At 43.1% G+C, this 21,466-nt stretch overlaps 1 protein-coding gene and 1 pseudogene across 1 annotated transcript in view; one reads left to right on the top strand and one right to left on the bottom strand.

Annotated features, from left to right (window-relative positions):
* Btbd9 (BTB domain containing 9) overlaps positions 1–21,466 on the bottom strand; it is a 366,300-nt gene that overhangs the window by 316,891 nt on the left and 27,943 nt on the right. The window contains exons 2-4 of the mRNA XM_005360314.3: positions 9,894–10,105; positions 7,925–8,288; positions 5,260–5,524 (exon numbers count right to left, since the gene is read on the bottom strand). Of these exons, the coding sequence (XP_005360371.1) occupies positions 5,260–5,524; positions 7,925–8,288; positions 9,894–10,078 (814 nt within the window). The 5' untranslated portion in view covers positions 10,079–10,105. The remainder of the gene's footprint in view (positions 1–5,259; positions 5,525–7,924; positions 8,289–9,893; positions 10,106–21,466) is intronic.
* LOC101989209 lies at positions 2,578–3,214 on the top strand (annotated as a pseudogene).

Here is a 21,466-nt window from a genome sequence, read left to right as displayed (position 1 = left end):
CAATGAATTATTTGGATACAAAGTAGCTCTCTGCCCACTAGAATCTCTTTGCCCACTTTTGTCACGGGGCCCCTGCCTCCCTCCCTTGATACTTGCTAACAGCTGTGTCATTACAAACGCCTTTCCCAAAGTTCCTGTCTTGCTTTAAAACTTTCCCCATTAACCTACTATTTCCAGGCCTTGTTTCCACACTTCTCAATTCTGACACAAACACACAAGTGGAAACAAAGAAGAAACCAACTAGGAGAAACTACAGAAGAGCATCTACTTCCTACTGTTTGATCCCAGACTAGGCAATTAATTTACCTGGCAACTTTAGCAAGTTACCAAGCAATAGCATGCAGCTAAATGGGATCACCGTCCAATTTATTTAAAGAAACGGGTTTCAAAGCTGCCTCTGCTGTGCGAATCACAGTACTGGACTCAGCCCCAGATGTTCAGCATCTGGCAGAACAAGAGACCTGCACTGACACTGAACACCTCCACAGATGACACAGCAGTGAAAGAGCCAAGAGTTGAAAGTTCATGTTACAATTGTTTTTATGTGATGGGGGAGAAAGACTTAAATTCTAGTTTAGAAACAATTAAAGGACTCATTCAATCTTACGTATTTAAAAAATCTTGATTCAGACACTGTGACAGGTGCTAAAAGACCACAGGGAAAAAAGGACACAACTATATCATTAAAGAACTCAATCTAATGAGTGCATCTAGACAAATAAAAACCAACAATTCTATCACAGTTGCAAAGATCCACAGAGCAGTAACTCACACAGGCGTGCACACACACCAACAATGTGCCTCAGCAGTCTTAGGAACATATTGACGTTTACTCAATAAAGAGATCCTGAGGCTAGAATCTGATACAGCTCTATGCTATAAGCATGCAGAAATAAGAAGTTAAGAGAATGGAAAGGAGGCTGTTCAAATATCCTAAGATTTCATTAAAAAGGACATTTCCTTTCCCTAGCTGCATAGATGAATGCTTATTATATATGCATAAAACTATGTAAACTACCTTCTATAGAGACCAGCCCTCATCACTGAGTAAAAACATCTTATGGATCGCCCCCTTTAAAATGGGGTGGCGTGTGCAATTTAGTAAAGTATCTAAATAGGCATTGAGGAGAGACTCTTCTAGAAGCCCCGGTCTATGAACTTGTAAGAGCAGCACCAGACCAAGAGAGGCCCTCTGCATTCCTGATAGCCTCTAAACACGAACACATGCCAGGTAATAATATCAACAGTCACACAATCCCCCAGCAGCTCCAATACCAGCAGAGCTAGCTTCTCCAATACCAGCACAGCGAGCTTCCAAACCATCAGCCAAAGAATGGTTCTGAGCTGTTCGGCTTTGTTTCCCAACCAAAAAAAAAAAAAATGTGTTAAAATAATTATCCGAATGTTTGGATAGTTCTTAGAAAATAATCTCTTCATAAATCTGCTAGGAATGTATTGTGTTTCCACAGTATTTTTATTATTGGTTTTACTATCTAAATACTATAAAAGTCAGGAAATATCCTGCTATTTAACCATTACTCAATGATTTTATGATTGCCAAACACTTTTATAATCTATTCCTTAAGCTCTGCCTGAATGTCTCCAAAATGAAAATTTTACCCTGATGACCAATAGTCACAGAAAACACTAAGGCACTCAGTTCTGGAATGATGTATTTCCTCCCCAAGGAATCTCCCAAAGAACTAGAATTCAGTGCTTACACATGGGCTAACCAAGAAACCAGTAACTGTATGAAGTGTCAAATATACCTAACACCTACATCCATGATCCAACCAATCTTCACCAAACCCAGTTCTAGGGCATATCAGCCAATCATAGGAAAGAAGGAGAGGCACTTATATAAGAGGATACAAAATGAGGGTTTGGGAAGTATAAAATTCAACATCGTTATGTCACCTTTCATCCTCTTACACAGCTAAGACTAACCTTCAAGTGGCCCCTCTAATTGCTTCCTAGACCTCTGCAGTTAGTTCTCTACAGCTACACCATTCTGTTTCTCTACTGCCTTTTACCTCAAACCACAAACCCAATCACTAACACACTGTGCGTGTTATCCCTTCAAACATAATGCCTGATTCCCTTTAGACTATTCATGAACTCACACTATTTACATCGAGTCCTCTCGACTGCCATTCGCCTTGACTCTCTGGCATCGTGAGACAGCATAACTAACTGCCTCTCCATACAGCAGCTCTCCCCTCTGACTGGCTTCTGTGGACTTCCTGTATCTCTGCTGCCTCCCTGCCTTTCGGATTCCTTCTCCACCTGAAGCCTCCAGCCTATAAGTCTCCAAGTCTTGGAGCTTGATTCTTTTACTCCTTATTCTTACCAGATTTCAACCCTTTTGGTCTCTAGCTTTGACTGCTCCCCGAATACCATAGCATGCTTTGATCCAGCAAGCATTCACTTGTTACACACTGGTCAGTGTGTTAAATGGTCAGGATAAAAGATCAATAAATAAGACCCACAAAAAAACATTGTCTTTAAAACTCAAAGGTAAGTAAAGGAAACTGTTTACAAGAATGTGGTGGCCCTTTCGCTGCTGCATCCGCAGCCATGAGTATGCTCAGGCTACAGAAGAGGCTTGCCTCTAGCATCCTGCGCTGTGGTAAAAAGAAGGTCTGGTTGGACCCCAATGAGACCAATGAAATCGCCAATGCCAACTCCCGTCGGCAGATACGGAAGCTGATAAAAGATGGGCCGATCATCCGGAAGCCTGTGACTGTGCATTCCCGGGCTCAATGCCGGAAAAACACTTTGGCTCGACGGAAGGGCAGGCATATGGGCATAGGAGAGCGGAAGGGTACTGCCAGTGCCCGAATGCCCGAGAGGGTGACCTGGGTGAGAAGGATGCGGATCCTGCCCCGGCTCCTCAGGAGATACCGTGAATCCAAGAAGACTGACCGCCATATGTATCACAACCTGTAACTGAAGGTCAAAGGGAATGTCTTCAAAAACAAGCGGATTCTCATGGAGCACATCCATAAGCTGAAGGCAGACAAGGCCCGCAAGAAGCTCCTGGCTGACCAGGCTGAGGCTCGCAGGTCTAAGACCAAGGAAGCAAGAAAGCGCCGGGAGGAGCGCCTCCAGGCCAAGAAGGAGGAGATCATCAAGACTCTGTCCAAGGAGGAAGAGACCAAGAAATAGAGCTTCCCTCGAGTCTGTACATAGTGGGCTGCCTGTGGCCTCAGGTGGATCAGTCATTAAAATAAAACAAGCCTTAAAAAAAAAAATGTGGTGAATATAACAATTCACAATGACATACAGAGATGAGGGGAAAAGAAACCACATGCCGTATTTACACAAATTATTCCAGTTAATCCTCCTAATAATACTGAGATAGAAAACTAAAACTCAATTTATTGCCAGATCATACAGCTAATGACTAATTCAGGACTTAAAATCAAATTTGTCTGGCTGAGGGACTCAGGAGACAGCTCAGTCTACGGAGTGCTTACCAAACCAGCAGTGAGAACCTAAATCATTTCTCAGTACCGCCATAAAAAGCTGAGTCTAACAGCACAGACCGGTGATCCCGGGAGTCTGCCGCCCAGTCAGCCAGCCTACTCAGCAGGCCCCAGGCAAAGAGCAGGTCTCAGAATCAAGCTGGATGGCTCCCACAAGGTAATGCCTGAGGCTCACCTCCGGCCTCCACATTCTGTGCACACATATGCATGTATGTGCACCCACAAAATATGTGAGGCCAAAGAACTACTGTTCTTTTCCGTTGAAATCGAGATCTGACAACTCGGGAAGTAAAAGCAGGCTAAGGACTTCTATTTAGGGCCCACCAGCATTTCAAGAACGTCTCAAACCAGTCAAGAAAGGTATCATTCCAGGAAATGGCCCGTCTGACCAGAAATGGCAAATATCCAGAAGCCCTCAAGCTGAATAACCAAAGCCATGCTCAGCATCTCCCGGCAGAAGCACTGCCTGCCTGAGGACATGAAATGCCCTGAGCTTTAACTGGCACCGTTTACTGTCCTAAGACAATGAGGCCTCGGGACTGGTGGTTACTTAGATTAAGAAAACCACAGTGAAGTCCTCCTATCACCAAGCTCTAACTTCCTGAAACCCTGCCTATACTCCTGTTCCTTTCCACTTCTCTGCCATCACACGCTGTGTCAGTCAAGCAGATTAAATTCCTTCCTCACTGGTTTTCTGGAATCCAGTTTAAACTCTTCCAAACCATCCAGGAGAGCCCCACTACAGTGTGCAGGCCACTCTCAAGTAAGCTTCTCATTGTAGAGAAAGGAGATTTGAGCCAGCTTTCAAAGATCTCCATGACCTGTCTGAACTGGCACGCAGCCATTAGCTCACACGGCAGCAGCACACCCTCCTGTTCTATCAAGCGCTTTCGTCCTGGCCTCTCAGATGCACAGCTCTATTAATCTCACCCATCTTCCAAACTGGCGCTCAGCTAACAATAATGCCACTCCAACCAAGGAGTTTCCTGCCTTCCCCTCAACCATTCTAGGCCACCTTTTCCTGAAGTTACACTGTGTTACCTACTTCAACACTGTTGTTTTTAGTTGGTCACAGGCCTTATCTCTTCCACGATGAAAGTGGAAGGGTCAAAGGCAGAGGCTGCTTTTTGCACTTCTGCTGCATAGCTTCATAGTTTAATAGGATAGTTTAATAGGCACAGCCTACAAAGGCTAGTGACATCAAGTTCCCAGCATATCATCCTTCTGTGTGACTTTGGGCAAGGCACCCAATTCTCTGTGTCTCATTTTCTTCACTTGTGAAAAAACCAATTAGAAATAGGCAGTATGTCTCCTCCATGGACGCGAGAATGGAGAAGATGTAGAGCCTGGCCCTGACACACAGAGAGCATTTGGTAATCCTTAACTGCTATTATTTCATTTGCAGATCAGAATACTGTTACTATCTGCAGCCGCTGTCACCACTACTTAGAATCTCCACAGGTTGTACCTGAAGAATTAGGCACTCATCTTACCTGCAGGAAGGAGGGAGGAAGAAAAGTCTTAATTTGACAAGCAACTTTTCAGGAAAGTATCTACTGACATCCTGAGGAGCAAATGGAAAATGTGTCCAGGAATGACAACAAATAGCTGTGCTAGCTCATCCTGTTAGGAAGAACGACAGCAAGAGACACCCACAGGAAGTGGAGCTAGGTCCACTTGGCCTCGGCCTATGCTGTGCATACCTGCACCAGGGCTCTCTAGCTGGAGTTCTGCTGTTAGGAGTAGGTGAGAAGGAGAAACAGATACTTACTGAGCATGCCTCTGTAGTTAAGGTCCATATCCCGGCTCTCTGAACGCACTTTAATGGCATCGAGAATAGCATCTGGAGACAACAACCCTGAAGGTCTCACAACATTCAGAAGCTCAGTGAGGCTCATCAGAGGTAAACGCACAGCCTGCATGATTTCAGCATGGTTCTCCTTTGCGTTGTGCTTACACCAGTTTAACAAAGCTAAGAAAATATCTTTCTCAGGAGCAGCAAACGAATCTCTCAAAACGATGTTCAGAAGTGCCGTCTGCAAAGGATAAACAGGGAGCACAGAGGTCAGCATGGAGTGCAGCCAAGGGCATAAGCAGCCTGCAGAACTTGGCCAGACAGTGGGTACTAGTCCCTTCCTATCTGTCCCCCTCTCCCCTCTGCCTATGTGAACAAGCAGCAGTAATACTTCGGGTGCAGAAGCTCATGCTTGTAATACCAGCATTTGGAAGGCTGTGGGTCTAAGGTCAGCCTGGGTCACATGGTGGATCAAGGACAACATGGGTTACTTTAAAAAAAAAAAGAAAGAAAGAAAGAAAGAAAAAGTAGCACCTTTCCTAACTCAGGATTTTTGTACCACTATATAAAGCAACTAGTCTTTCCCCACACATCTATACCCATCTTTTGTTGTTTTAAAGAGATTTACTCAATTTTCAAAGTTATAGTACAGAGTAAATAAATTTTTCATACACTGTGTTGCTCATATTTGTAACAGTCCTCTGCTCTACTCCCATTCCACTGCCCATCTTGCTGGTGCCCTGTCCGGCTCCCACAGCACTGCTTCTGCTTCCATGTCACGTGTATTCCATTACCCCACACATACACACGCCTCTGAAGATCTTCTTCCCTTTTCATAATCCCCTTTCTAGTTTCACGGCCTACACCTACTGTGTCGGCTGGCTTGTGCCAAGTTGACACAAGCCAGAGACATCTGAGAAGAGGGACTCCCAATAGAGAAAATGCTCCCCCATAAGACTGGCCTGTGGACAAGTCTGTGGGGCATTTTCTTGATTAATGATTGATGAGGAAGGACATAGCATACTGAAATCAGTGCCACTCCCTATACAGATAGGTTCTAGGTTGTACACGACAGCAGGCTGAGCCAGTAGGCAGCATTCCTCCAGGGCCTCTGCTTCAGTTCCTTCTCCAGGTCCCTGCCCTGACTTCCCACAATGATGGAGTGTGACCTGAGAGTTGAAGCTGAAATATACCCTTTCCTCCCCAAGTTGCTTTTGGTCGTGGTGTTTTATTAAAGCAATAGAAACCAAACTTAGAAACCCAGTCCCTAACATGTGCACATTTATACACATATGCACACAATGTAGAGGCCATTATGCGAGCAACCGGAAAATCTGTCTGTCTGAGTCTGGCTTCTTTCAACTAATGTAATGGTTTTCAGCTCTCCCATTTTGCTGCAACTGTCATTATTTCACTTTCCTTTACAGCTGAAACCCATTGTGTTTCTGTACCACATCACTTATCTGGCTGTTGATGGACCTCTAGAATGGTTCCATGTTGTAGCTACTGCAAACAGTGCAGTGATAAACCTGTATGTGTAAGTATCTCTAATATGCTGACTTTAAGTCCTTTGGGTTTATATGCAGGAGTGGTATAGTTTGTAGCCATCCTCTTATAAAACAGCAACAACAAAGATGGCAAACTCAATGTGTGTACGTATGTGTGTGCACATGCATGCATGTGTGTATTCTTTGAGAAGGTGTGTATTTGTAAGTCAGTAAGATAAGCCCAGAGTTAAAAATTCAAAACCTTCTGTTTTACAGTACTGCTACACTACCATGGTTTTGGTCCTTGGCTCTCTGGACTGAACTCCATAAACTGACTGATGCACCCATGAAAATTCCTTGCTTACAGAAGTTAAATAGGATAATTAAAAAAAAATCAGAGTTCATTCAAATCAAGATGCACAGCTCTTTAAACACACACACAAATACTGAGAGGGACAGAGAACCACAGCTCCAGGTTCGGTGGCAGATTTAAGTGACAATTTTAGAGTGGTAAACTAGCCGGGCGGTGGTGGCGCACGCCTTTAATCCCAGCACTCGGGAGGCAGAGGCAGGCGGATCCCTGTGAGTTCGAGACCAGCCTGGTCTACAAGAGCTAGTTCCAGGACAGGCTCCAAAACCACAGAGAAACCCTGTCTTGAAAAACCAAAAAAACAAAAAAACAAAAAAAACAATAGAGTGGTAAACTGTAAACCAGGAAGAGGAGGGACCCCAGCAGTGACTTGAGACACCCACTGGCACTTCAGGGCTCTTTTATCAACTTCCCCTCTGAGCCACCGACTATATCCCAGCCCCAAAGACTCTTTCCTTTTGTCAAAAGAGAATTCCTAGTTATATTCTATATCAGAGAAATACACAACCAAAAAACGATGTGCAATACAAAAAAAAAGAATCTTACATCATATTAAAATCAAGACCAGTCTCTTCTGCACATAAAACTTACCCGAGAAACCTTGGAAAGGGAAAGCAAAATGGAACCAATAGCCTTTAAGAACTAGAGTCCCAGAAGCCAGGAGCAAGTGCTAGACCAGATTACTTCTTTGAGACCAAGGACCTTTATCTTTGATTCTAAGACCACTGTGGTGTGGTCACTGTGTAAGGACACGCAGAGAAATCAAAGGCAGAGCAGAACGCACCTTGGAAAGGGAGAGGAAGCCTTCACTGGCGAGCACCTCCTGAGCATTTCTGTCCATGAACATGCAGCACATACAAGTTAACTTGGGCAGTGAGTAGAGACTGGCAACATCAAAAGTCATACAGACATTCTGGATGTTAAGGATGGTGCAGAGATACTCAGAGGTAGAATCCTCTAGCTCTGGAAATCCATATTTATGAGCCAGGCTCAAAAAATCCAGCAGCACCTCCTCCTTCTCATCGGTCAGTGTCGCCCGCCCAGTGTAGATGTATTTGAGCAGCATTGTGAATGCTTCTGCAGTGGTGTCCTGGAGAGGGATTTCGGCTTCAGGCTGAGACTCTCGCATCCCACCATACAGTAATGCTCTGCACACCAGAGAAGAAACAGAGTTGGAGAACCTCAAATACCATTTGCTACAAAATACATGTAAAAATGGCTATCAATACTATACACGTATAATAAATTTACTTAATGATATAAAGATTCAGGTGGAGAATGCAAGTGATTGTAAATAGTTTCTTTTACAGAATTTAAAAACCATTTTGAATTAATATCATAAACAACTGAGCTAAATGAGGTACCCTGAGAACGCAAAATTACATGGAAAGTTGGAAGTCATCATTTGAGAAGAACAATGACTCAATATAAAGATGTTAAAGTTTAGAAAGTAAAACTCTACAGGAAAATGATGAGATAAACACTAATGGGAGCCTCTGACTGCTGCACAGTGAGAAAAAAAGGTTCTGTCATGCAGTGTTTTAAGGGGCTATGTAAATGGACCCCTTCTTTTTGCAAAATAATTTAGTAATACAGCTATTCAAATCTGCAATGTACATACACTAAGACTCAGCAATTGTTCTTTTAAGACCCAACTAGAGAAAAAGATAATTCATTTAACAATATATAGGAATGAATACTTAAACACTGGAAAAAAATCAAAATGTCAAGATGCACAAGGCTGAAACACTGTGGCACACATTCTATGTCAACAGAGATCACTATGTGCTAGCTAGGAGACGTCTACCTTGGTTCTTGCCCAGTAATGAGTGAAGGGGGTTCAAAGCTTACTGTGAAAAGATCCCTCTTGTATAGCTAGTATGCCCTTGCCAGGGAACAGGTAAGATCTGGTGACAAGACTTGGTCAGGACTCCCCCCAGCTACTGCCAGTTAATTTTGCTTTGCACAAGAACAGTGTTATCAACGAGAATCTGAGAGTTTCGGTGGTAGCCTGGTTTAAGCCCAAGTGAGTGACAAATACTACGAAGGTTCAATACCCAGAAGCACAAATGTCGATGAGTAAGGGGAATGTATTCCATTAGCTCAATACCATCTTCAAGTTTCTGAAAATGTTTGGATTTCTTTTTTAAAAAATATACTGATCATATGACATTCACATACAGGTGGGGTTTTTTTGTTTTGTTTTTTTGGGGGTTTTTTTTGTTGTTGTTGTTGTTGTTTTTGCCCAACTGCTTTTTAAGGAGAGTAAAATATACAGTACTCAGAAATAGAAGTTCCATTTATTAAGAAAGGGTCTTTTAAAAGTACATTCAGACCTTCAAAAAGAGTTAACTGGTACTGTCTGGCCCACTTAGCCTTCTAACCCCTTACTTCTAAGCTGGCTCCTAAAGAAAAGGTAATTCTCAGAAAGTAGCAAATCCACAAAGATAAAGTTCTTTCAGACATGTACTAAAGGATTCCACTTGTTATACATAAGTTACATATTTTTATTTTCTTCTTTGTTTTCAAAACAGGGTTTCTCTGTGTAACCCCGGCTGACCTGGAACTCACTCTGTAGACCAGGCTGGCCTTGACTCAAGAAATCCGCCTGCCTCTGCTTCCCTGAGTACTGAGATTAAAGGTGTGTGCAACTACTACCTGGTTCATATTTTTCATAGAAAACACTAGTGTTTCCCATGGATGACTTAAATCTAAAAAAGGAAAAGAAAAGAAAAACCACATTACACACTTACCGAAAATACTGGCACCTAGCTGCTAAAATTACCCTGTGGGCAGGAAACCGCTTCTTTTCCACAACAAATGTGACATCGCCATATTCTTCACCAATCAACAAGGCACCAATGTGCTCAGACAGAATGTGCACGTGGTCGATTTCCCCCACTGCAGTAAAGGGGCGAAGAGGGTGGCTGTTACTCATCGTGTGGAACAGATGATAGTCACTGACCTGTCACACAGAGGAAGAGCATGGGTTAGTGAGGAAAGGGTGCAGACAAAAAAAACCGCACTCCATCAGCCAACCAAACTTTTCCCCCAGAATTCATCAGTAGTTTTTTTGAAACAATCTTCAACTGTGTAATACAGGCTGGCTTAAAAGTCATTATAGTTCCGGCTATCCCAGCATTCACCCTCCTCCCGCCTCAGTCAAAGTGTCAAAGGTTTCCATTTTATGTCATTGTTATTATTTTGTTTTTGTTGTTTGAGACAGGGTTTCTCTGTGTAGCCCTGGCTGTCCTGAAACTCACTCTGTAGACCAGGCTGACTTCAAACTCACAGAGGGGACGCCTGTCTCTGCCTCCTGAGTGCTAGTATTAAAGACATCCACCACCACCACCCAAATGGTTTCCTTTTAATTATCTGATTATTCTAAGAAGCAATTCAACCTTTTTTAACTAACTCCACAACCTTCACTGCCTCCTCACACTAGGAAAGCAGAAATGCCTGGATATTCACATACTAGTAGTGCTTGGAGCCATCGCAATCTGGACACACAGGCTTTGTGCCAAACAGCACCTCATGGAAAGGAGAGCCAACCAGCAGAGAGGGCCTACACTGATCACAGGCTGATTTTGCAAGGCTGGATACAGCTACACCCAGGAAAAGTCTTTCAAGTACAGAGTTGGGAATAAATTACAGACTAACTTTAATGTCATTTCATGTAAGTGATTTTGGTTTGAAACCACCTTAAATAATTTATAGAAAACAATCTTCTGTGGTCACAAAAGTGACTTATTTTATTAATAAAAATTTACAGAAACATCACAGCGCTCTTCCAAAATGAGAATCCATCTGGCATAGTCTCTAAACTGCTACTTCTCAGCCTGGTGAAGTGCCGTGAACTAATACCACCACACTCAAGAGGCCGAGGCAAGATTATGGGTTCAAGGGTAGCATGAGCTACATAGTAAGACTCCAATGATCAGATTGATGGCAAATACCAGAATATCACTATATTTAAAGGCACTTCCTTGCCTTTATGTGCAGTCTGTCTATAAAAATAAATGAAAATCAAGGGGCTGGAGTCGGAGTAACATACTCAAAAGGGAAGTTAAGACTTAGGAAGCTAGAACTGCTCTTAAGTCTTTATTTGTAAGCACGCCTTTTCAGACGTAGGAACTCAGCAGATACTTGAGGCTCTTCACTAGCATTCAGACCCCCAGGTAGAAGAGGTGCCTGGTGCCTCAGAAGTAGTCTCTACACTGCACAGAGACCAGGGAAACTGAGCCAATAAGCAGTCTTCACTGAACCCTCACCATCTTCAGCAGTCTGTCTTAACCAGCATTAAAGGCTGAAGGTCTCTCATCTTTAAACTTCCACCCCAGATCTGTTACTAGCAAGGTGTATGAAGTCCGTCTCCTATGTCTACAGGGAAACCTTCAGGAGCAAAGCTCTTTAGCCGCTTGTGATCACATGACCAGCCCAAAGGGAGACTTACCAACAACAAGAGCTGTGATGAAAGAACATAATGGATGACTAGCAGCATCCTCCCCTGTTGCCAAAGGGTGGTGGTTTGAATAGACTGGCCCCTGTAAGTTCCGTACTCTTGAATAGCTGGTCCCCAGTCGGTATGGTTTGGGAAGGATTAGGCATGTCACTGGAGGAAGGCTCTCAAGTTTCAAAAGATTGTTCCATTCCCAATGTGCCTGTGCCTACTTACAATCTGTGACGTGGGCTCTCAGCTGTTCCTTCGCCATGCCTTTGCTCCACCATCACCCTAACCCTCTGAACCACAGTCCAATCACATGCTTTCTTTATAAATTGCCTTGCTCAAGGTGTTTCATCACAGCAATGAAAAAGTAACTAGTACATAAAACAAACCCCCTTTGCTCAATTGCAGCTTCCACTTCAAAGAGTCAAAACTTAGCCATCTTCAGTCATTTGTATGAGAAAAAAACAAACTCAGTTTAATAGGACCAACTTGGAAGCATTAGCAACAACAGGAAATGTGTGCTATGACACTTAACAGAGAGGTTGGGCCACTTTCTATAAAGGTTCCATAGTAGTTACTTCAGGCTTTGTGCACTACACAACATTGTCATACATACTCGTCTGCCTTAAGAACTAAAAAGAAGCCCTAGGCAAGAAGTAAATGAATGACCATGGCTGCGGTCTAATAAAGCTATTGAAAAAAGAATGGTACAGTGTCTGGGGAATGAACTCATTACAAGCATGAGGGCCTGGGTTCAATCCCCAAAAATCCACATTAAAAAAATGTTGTCCTCTTTTTTAATGGTTGCTGCCTTTTAAGCTAGGCTGTACTAGTCAGCAACTGCAACTCTGGTGTAGGCAGAAAAGCAGCAGCCGAAAGAGCAGCAGCCTGAGGAAGAAATTCTGTTCCCTCAGGCACTGACTCTTTCAAAAAAAAAAAAAACTAAGAGAATTTACCTAAACCTCTGTCCTGCTAAAGAACTCAAGATTCAAAGGCTGAGGTAGAATCTTGCTTCCCAGAGAGGCTGAACAGCAAGCAGCTCACCCGGCTCATCTCCCAAGAATCCTCCTCGTGCCTTTTCTCGCCCCTCCTTATAAACCCTTCTCCTCCCGGCTGATGCAACCTCCGGACCGCAGGTGAATTTTATTTAATCAAACACACCTTTGCATCATTAAACAAATGTTCTGGAGTATAAACAAAAGTAACACACCTTAACATAATATTCTACAACACATGGGGGCTGGAGAAATGGCTCAGAGGTTAAGAGTACTGGCTGCTCTTCCAGAGGACCTAGGTTCAATTCCCAGCAACCACATGGCAGCTCACAACTGTAACTCCAGTTCCAGGGGTTCTGATACCTTCACACAGACACACATGCAGGCAAAACACCAATGCACATGAAATAAACATAAATAAATCATTTTTTAAAAAAAAGCAGGACATGATGAACATAGATTGTAATCCCAGCACTGGAAGGCGGAAGGCTCTCTGGCCAGTTTAGCCTACTCAGTGAGCTGCAGGCCTTTGAGAGCCGTGCTAAAAGAAAGGAGGGGGGAGGGAAGAAAAGAAAGAAGGTAGATAGCGATTGAGGATCAATTAAGACCCAAAATTATCCTCTGATCTCTACAGACATAATACACACACACACACACACACACACACACACAAAGAGATACACACATACGGACAGACACACACAGAGATCCTCTCCCTCTCCCCACATCTACTCTCATATTTAAAGAGAAAATGGATTTGGTCAAAGGTCACAGTTTGCCATGTGCTTGACTAACGTGATCAAGAGCTCCAGATGAAGCATCAAACAGGGTTTGAGATTTGTTTTCTTTCCGGGTAGTTTATCCCGCTGATATGCAAAGGCCATGGTTGCTTCCTATGTTGGCCAAACTCTGAAAACTACTAGATTCTGACTTCAAACTCCATCCCTCCCAACAGGACTGCTCCATCACTCTGCCACTCCAGATCAAAGAGACATTTGCACTGAGAGGAGGCACTGCACGTGGCTCATGAATATCCTCCAGTGTAACATCTCTGAGCATTTATCTAAGTCATGGCCAGGATTCAGCCCACTGCTAATGACTCTGGCTGAACAATGACTGGTTTTCAGTTAACTAGCTCAGTGGGATATTTACAATTCATCAACTGACAAATCATGAGCATTAATTCTGAATATGTAAATATCTGCCTTAATGGGTTCACCAGATCTTCACTTCAATACATATAATTTCACTTTGCTAAATTTACATTTTAATTATGTTTTTCCAAGTGGAAATATAAAGTGAGTAGTGCTGGATACAGAAAACAGCCACTTAGTGTGGAATAAACACAATTTTTATTGGCATATAGAAATAATTTTAATTAGACCAATGATTCTCAACACGCTTGCCATACACTGGAACCACACAGGAAGCTCAGAAAAATGGAAATAAGACGATTGAGTCCCACCCTTCAGAGAGTCGTATTTAATTAGTCTGGAAAGGAACACAGACACCAGAGTCACCATACTAAAGTGATTCAAATGAGCAGCGTGGAGAGCCACCAGTTTAGACTGCTGTGGGTTTGCGATTTGAACGAACGTGGTTTGTCCTTTGATCACAGAGTCACAGAATCAACAGGTGCTGGAATAAGGAGGCAGCAAGGAACCTTTAAGAGGTTAGTCAGCCATTTGGAAGGTCTTAAGGTCACTGAGGACAAAGGGATTAAGGCAGTTCTCAAGGGACCCTTTGGCAGTTTTCTCAAGAGTTGCAGCCACAGCAAGCTCTCTGGCTGACTGTCTCAAGACATCTTTTTTCCTCCCACAAGTGTTCCCATCATTGTAACACCGGCTTGCTAACATGAGCTCCTGGGCCAATGGCAGGACTATGCCCTTGAACTTCCAAAATTATAAGTTAAATAAATCTCTTTTCTTTATAAAGCTAGCCTACTTCACATTTCTCATATAGTTATACAAAGTAAGTACAGTTTATATTCCCTAGGTACACAAGTTCAAAAGCAAAATAAGTCCAAAAGAAAACAAGTTCTGTCTTAGGTTAAAATTGCTGTGATAAAACACCATAACCAAAAGTAACTTAAGGAGAAATGGGTTTATTTCACCTTACGGTGTACAGTGCATCAAGAAGGGAAGTCAGGGCAGGAACTCCAGGCAAAAACCTGAGCAGGAACTGAAGCGGAGACCATGGAGAAACACTGCTTACGAGCTTCTTCTCCCCAAGACTTGCTCAACCCACCTACTTACTCCATTCAGGACCAGCTGCCCAGGACCACCCTCAATGGGCTGGGCCCTCACACGTCAACGAAGAAAATGCCCTAAAGACTTCCCTACAGGCTAATCTGATGGAGGCATTTTCTCAATTGAGGGTCCCAGATTTCAGCTTAGGTCAAGCTGGGGGGGGGGGGAGAACTAACCAGGACAAATTCTACTTTGATATTATTGTAAAGAGACAAACAACCAGACTGTATATGTATATATGCAGAAAAATATTTTTATCAATAAGCTAGCTTATCTACAAACTGATAGTTTGTGTGTATTTCACATGCATTTTTTAAAAGCCTACTTTAAAAATTACATGTCAATATTTTTAAGTCACCAATTTTCACTTGATAAATAATAAAACTGGGGGGAAAGGACTCAAGTTCGTGGGACTGAGCACTGACATGACAAGCTTCTACTCTCTGTATTATGCAGCATTAGCCACACCTGTCCATCACACTCAGAACTTGATAATATGAGATAATTTCCACACTCATCACGTGGGTGTATAGAAGATGATTATTTTCTCAAGTTACATCTTATAACTCTGTCACTCTGTCTTTTAATGCTTATTTTGCCCTGCCATATAAAATGAAGACACTTCAGTCATAAAACAAGAAGAGACCATGTAAGGTGACCAGACAGAAAGGGAACCATTGGGAACAGAAGAGTACAATGAGGGAGACAGGAGAGAGTCTTCATGACCAACGAAAGCCAAGTATAAAACTGCCATAAGTATCCCAATCATCCCATTGCCCCAAGTTCTCCCCATCCTACCCTTCTCACTTTTTTCTCTCAAGAGGGGTGCAACCACCCACGGAGACAGCGGGGCTGATCTATTGGGAGCTCACCAAGGCCAGCTGGACTGTGACTGAGAAAGCAGGGGATAAACCTGGACTCTCTGAATATAGCGGACAATGAGGGTTTCTGAGAAGCCAAGGACAATGGCACTGGGTTTTGATCCTACTTCTTGTTCTGGCTTTGTGGGGGCCTAGCCAGTTTGGATGTTCACCTTCCTAGACCAGGATGGAGGGGGGAGGACTTTGGACTTTCCACAGGGCAGGGAACCCTGACTGCTCTTCATTCTCGAGAGGGAGGGGGAGAGGAGTGGAGGTGGGTGGGAGGAGTGGGAGGCTGGGAGGAGGCGGAAATTTTTTTTTCTCAATAAAAAAAAAAGAAAAAAACTGCCATAAGGACATAAGGAAGCCTCCTTTTTTATTTTTTTAAAGATTTATTTATTTAGTGTCTACCCAGTATCTACCTGCATGTACACCTGCAGGCCATAAGAGGGCACTATACCTCATTATGGATAGTTATGAGCTACCATGTGGTTGCTGGGAAATGAACTCAGCACCTCTAGATGAGGAGCCAGTACTCTTAGCCGCTGAGCCATCTCTCCAGCCCCCATAAGGAAGCCTCTTATGGTGTATGCTAATTGACAACAAACTGAAACAAATTTAAGAAGAAGTTTTGAAAAATCTGTACAAATACACATTATTATTTAGGCAAACAGTCCCAAAGGCTTAAACTCCTTTCCTTTCCCTAACACAAACATCTGCCCTGTGGCAATACATTTCTCCACCCTTAAATCTGGAGTTGGAGTCACTTTAACCAACAAAAACTGAGGTTCCAGGCCTAAGCCTTTGGGAATCTGACAGCATCTACTTTTGTGCCTTTGGGAAACCCTGAGCTCCTCAGGCCATGTGGACAGGCCAGATGGAAGTAAGAGGCCCTGAGATTATTCACAGATGAGAAATAAACCCAGGGGAAATGAAAACCAACATACATTTCCAATCAAGTCTTTCCAACCTGCTCAGTCATCAGCTGGGCTGAATGTGTAAGGATGCTCCAACTCGAGCAGGTGCCATGTGGTCTAAACACAAGCTAGGCCCTGATTAAATTCGTTCAACAGAATTATATTCAATATAAAATGGCTATCTATATAAGCCATTAACTTTTAGAGAACTTTGTTACATAGTATTACATGAGAATTAGTGATTCTAATGGACACTAAGTCAAATGGCAGGATACAAAAATCAACATACAAAAATCAATAGGTTTTCTATATGCTAATAATAAAACTGTCAAGAAAAATTCAGAAAAGAAAATCTCATTTGAGGTGGATCTCTATGAGTTCGAGGCCAGCCTGGTCTAGAAGAGCTAGTTCCAGGACAGGAACCAAAAAATCTACAGAGAAACCCTGTCTCAAAAAAAAAAAAAAAAAAGAAAGAAAGAAAAAGAAAATCTCATTCATGGTCATCTTGGCCTCCGTGACAGTGAGAGGACCCCGTCAAAGCAACAAGCTATAGAATTGCAAGGGAACAAGCCTCTATGGCATGCGGGTGAAAGACTGTCTAGATTAGATTATCTGACGGGAGAAGGCCCATTCTAAATGTAGGTGGTAACATTCTATGAAGTCCCAAATGAATAAAAAGGAAACAGAAAGCTGAGCAGCAGCATTCAAGATATGTTTAATATGGTGATTTGAAAGAAAATGGTTCCCAAAGGGGTGGGTGGCATTATTAGGAGATGTGGCTTTGTTGAGTGGGTGTGGCCTTGTTGAAGGAAGATATGTCACTGTGGAGGTGGGCTTTGAGGTCTCACTTATGCTCAAGCCACACCCAGTGTCTCAGAGCACTTTCTGTTGCCTGAAAGATGTGAACACTTGGCTACTTCTCCAGCACCATGACTGCCTGCACACCACCCTGCTCCTTATCATGATGACAACGCACTGATTCTCTGAAACTGTAAACTGCCGCCTCAATTAGATGTTTTCCTTCATAATAGTTGCTGTAGTCACGGTGTCTCTTCACAGTAACTAAGATACACAGCAAAGAAAATAATCCCAGCAAGTGACAGAGAGGATCACATGTAGTTTCTACAAAGCAAAGAAAATCATCAGCAATCTAAAGACACAGCTACAGAGTGGTGGGAAAGCTTCCTAGTGTACAGTCAACAGAGGATAGATATAGAAACTACTGAGGACTCCCAAACATAGCTACAAAAATCCACGAATCAGCCAATTAGAAGCCAAATAATGAACTAAACAGATATCTCTCACAAGAAATACAAATAGCCAATACATACTTGTAAATGTTCAGTGTCCTCAGCCATCAGGGAGAGACAAATTAAACCTTTACTGACCAGCAGGAAAAGCTGATATTCAGAAACCAAAGGGACTGGAGAGAGAGCTCGGTGGTTAAGAGCTTGTACTGCTCTTGCAGAGGACCAGAGCCTAAGCTGAGCGGCTCACCACTAAACATGACCCTAGCTTTAGGAGATCCAATGCCCTCTCCTGGCCTCCAGACACCTAACTGCACTCATATGTACATATCTTCACATAGACACATTCACACAGTCCAAAGTTAAACAAATCTTCTTTAAAAATTCTGCTATGCAAGAACTATATCAGGAGTCTCTACAACCAGTCCTGGGCTCAGTGATTCACTACGAGGTCTCTCATGGCTTAGTCCAGTTAATATTCACTGTCATGGTCTGTTGCTGTAAAAGTACACAAAGGAAATTATGCAGGAGCTGGAGAGACGGCTCGTCGATTAAAAACACTTGCTCTTCCAGAGGCCCCAGGTAACACCACATGGCCACTCACAACTACCTGTAATTATAGTTCCAAGAGATCTGATGCCCTCTTCTGGCCACCATGAGTTATTAGGTAGATACACGGTATACATATATACATGACAGTAAAACATTCATGTACATAAAATAAACATGTTTTAAAAGAAAGAAAATTATCAGAGAGAATGGATCCATGAGGCAAAGCCTACAGAAAAGCAGGCACAAGCTTCCTGGAATGCTCTCCAGATGGAGCCATATAGCACACGCTGACCATCCCCAGCAATGGGCTGGGACAACACAGACAGAAAGTTCCCGACCAAGGAAGTTAGAAACTTCCTGCTTAGAAAGTTCCCGGAGTATGGGGAACACTCTCCATTGCTCGTGGGAGTGAAAACTTATACAGCTACTTTGGAAATGAGTATGGTGGTTTCTCAGAAAATAGGGAATCAATCTACCTCAAGACCCAGCAATACCACTCTTAGGCATATGCCCAAAGGAGGCACATTCACACCACAAGGACATTTGTTCAACTATGTTCATAGCAACATTATTCAGAATAGCCAGAAATTTCAAACAACCTACATGCCCCTCAACAAAAGACTGAACAAAGAAAATGTGGTCCATTTACACAATGGAGTAATGCTGGTGATTAAAAAAAAAAAAATGACATCCGGAAATTTGTAGGCAAATGGACGGAACTAGAAAAAAAATCCTGAGTGAGGTAATGGAGACCCAGAAAGACAAACATGGAATGTATTCACTATAAGTGGATATTAGATATAAAGCAAAAGATAACTAACCTATATTCCATGACCCCAGAGAATAATGAGCCTATCTATAGTCTATGACCCTAGAGAAGCTAGGTAACACAGAGAACCCTAAGAGAGACATACATGGATCCCCCTGGGAAGAAGAAATAACAAAATCTCCTGAGAAAATTGGGAGCGGGGAGAAGGGATGGCAGAAGGGGAGGGAAGAGAAGAAGGAAAGTGGGGAGGAGAACATGAGGGAATGGGATGGCCGAGATGGGGAAGGACAGAGAGGGAGAAGAAGGAAAAACATACCTTGATTGAGGGAGTCATTATGGGGCTAGCAAGAAATCTAGCACTAGGGAAATTCCCAGGAATCCACAAGGATGACCCCAGCTAAGACCCTAAACAATAGTGGAGAGGATGCCTGAACTGACCTTGCCCTGTAATCAGATTGATGACTATACTTGTCTGATGTGGGACTCCCCCCTCTGTATGCTAGGAATATGTTTTATTACCATTGGTTTTTTTATTTATTTTTTCCTTTTTTTATTATACTCTATTCTGAACCACTGTTTTGGCCAATGGCTTAGTAAAGTCAGGCAGGAAATCTGACAGAGATATAGAGAGAAAGTAGGCAGAGTCAGAGAGACACCATGTACCTGTAGAAGACAGAAGCTGGACCCTTACCAGTAAGCCACAACCTTGTGCCAATACATAGATTAATAGAAATGGGTTAATTTAAGATGTAAGAGTTAGTTACCAAGAAGCCTGAACTATTGGCCAGTGTTGTAATTAATATAGTCTCTGTATGATTATTTGGGTCGGGGTAGCCAGAAAATGAACGAGCAGCCTCCGTTTACACTTGTCATCACAGAAACTTCATCCAGCAACTGATGGAAGCAGATGCAGAGATCCTCAGCTGGCACTGGGCCGAGCTCCCAGGGTCCAGTTGAAGAGAGGGAGGAGCAATGTAATATGAGCAAAGGGGTCAAAAGCATGATGGGATACCACCAGAAACAGCTGACCTGACCTAGTGGGAGCGAACTGACTCCAGACTGACACTGGGTTAACCTGCATTGGCCAAACTAGGCCCTCTGAATGTGAGCAACAGTTGTGTGGCTGGGGCAGTCTACAGGGCCACTGGCAGTGGGACCAGAATTTATCCCTAGTGTTTGAATTGGTGTTTTGGAGCCCATTCTCTTTGGAGGGATCCCTTGCTCAGCCTAGGTATAGGGCAGAGGGCCTTGGTCCTGACTCAAAGTGATGTGCCAGACTTTGTTGACTCCCATGGGAAGCCTTACCCTCTCTAAGGAGTGAATGGGGGGTGGGGTGGGTGGAAGGCGGCAAGTGGGGGAGGAGGAGGAGGGATGGGAGAGGGAACTGGGATTGGTATATAAAATGAGAAAAGAGTGTTTAAAAAAAAAAAAAACAAAGAAAAAAAGAAAAACCAGAGTGCTTAGTGGACGTTTCCCACATGGGTAGTCCCTGCCTAAAATGAATGTAAATTCCTGAGTCTCAGAAGAGAGCAGCCAACACAGCTGTTCGGTTTACCCATAGTCCACAACAATCTAAATTGTCAGGTGCTATGGAAGCACCAACCTGGCAAGCAGATTCCTCCAAAGACAGCAGTTCAGGCCTGCTCTGTTCATTCTTCTCTGCAGAACTTTAGAGATAACAAGAGGACTTAATACCAGCAAAAGCACCAAAAATAGGGGGCTGGAGAGATGGCTCAGAGGTTAAGAGTACTGACTGCTCTTCCAGAGGTCCTGAGTTCAATTCCCAGCAACCACATGGTGGCTTATAGCCATCTATAATGAGACCTGGTGCCCCCTTCTGGCTTGCAGGCACACGTGGAAGGAATGCTATACACATAATATAATAAATAAATATTTTTTTAAAAAAGCAACGAAAATAAGGTTACCTACTATCTGATAGCCAATTTAATTACTTAATCTTAGAATTAGAGAAAGGGATACCAAAAATAATAATCACCAACTCTATCTGGATGTATCCCCAACCTCTATCCAAACATTATGAACAATGTCAAGATTTGGATCATTCTGAAGACATTCATTCTACTCTCGTGCATGAGAGAAAAGTAGGGTTTTTTGCCAGTTGTGGCACACACCGTAGGGTATATGTTGAGGATCACAAGAAAACGTCCTTTTCTAGCCTGACTGTGGTAGTGCACACCTTTAATCCTAGCACTCGGGAGGCAGAGGCAGGCGGATCTCTGTGAGTTTGAGGCCAGCCTGGTCTACAAGAGGACAGGCTTCAAAGCTACAG

Source organism: Microtus ochrogaster, linkage group LG2 (genome assembly GCF_000317375.1).
Source record: "Microtus ochrogaster isolate Prairie Vole_2 linkage group LG2, MicOch1.0, whole genome shotgun sequence".
Lineage (NCBI taxonomy): Eukaryota > Metazoa > Chordata > Mammalia > Rodentia > Cricetidae > Microtus > Microtus ochrogaster.
The sequence above is the reverse complement of the archived record's forward strand: the minus strand, read 5'-3'. Positions and strand labels throughout refer to the sequence as shown.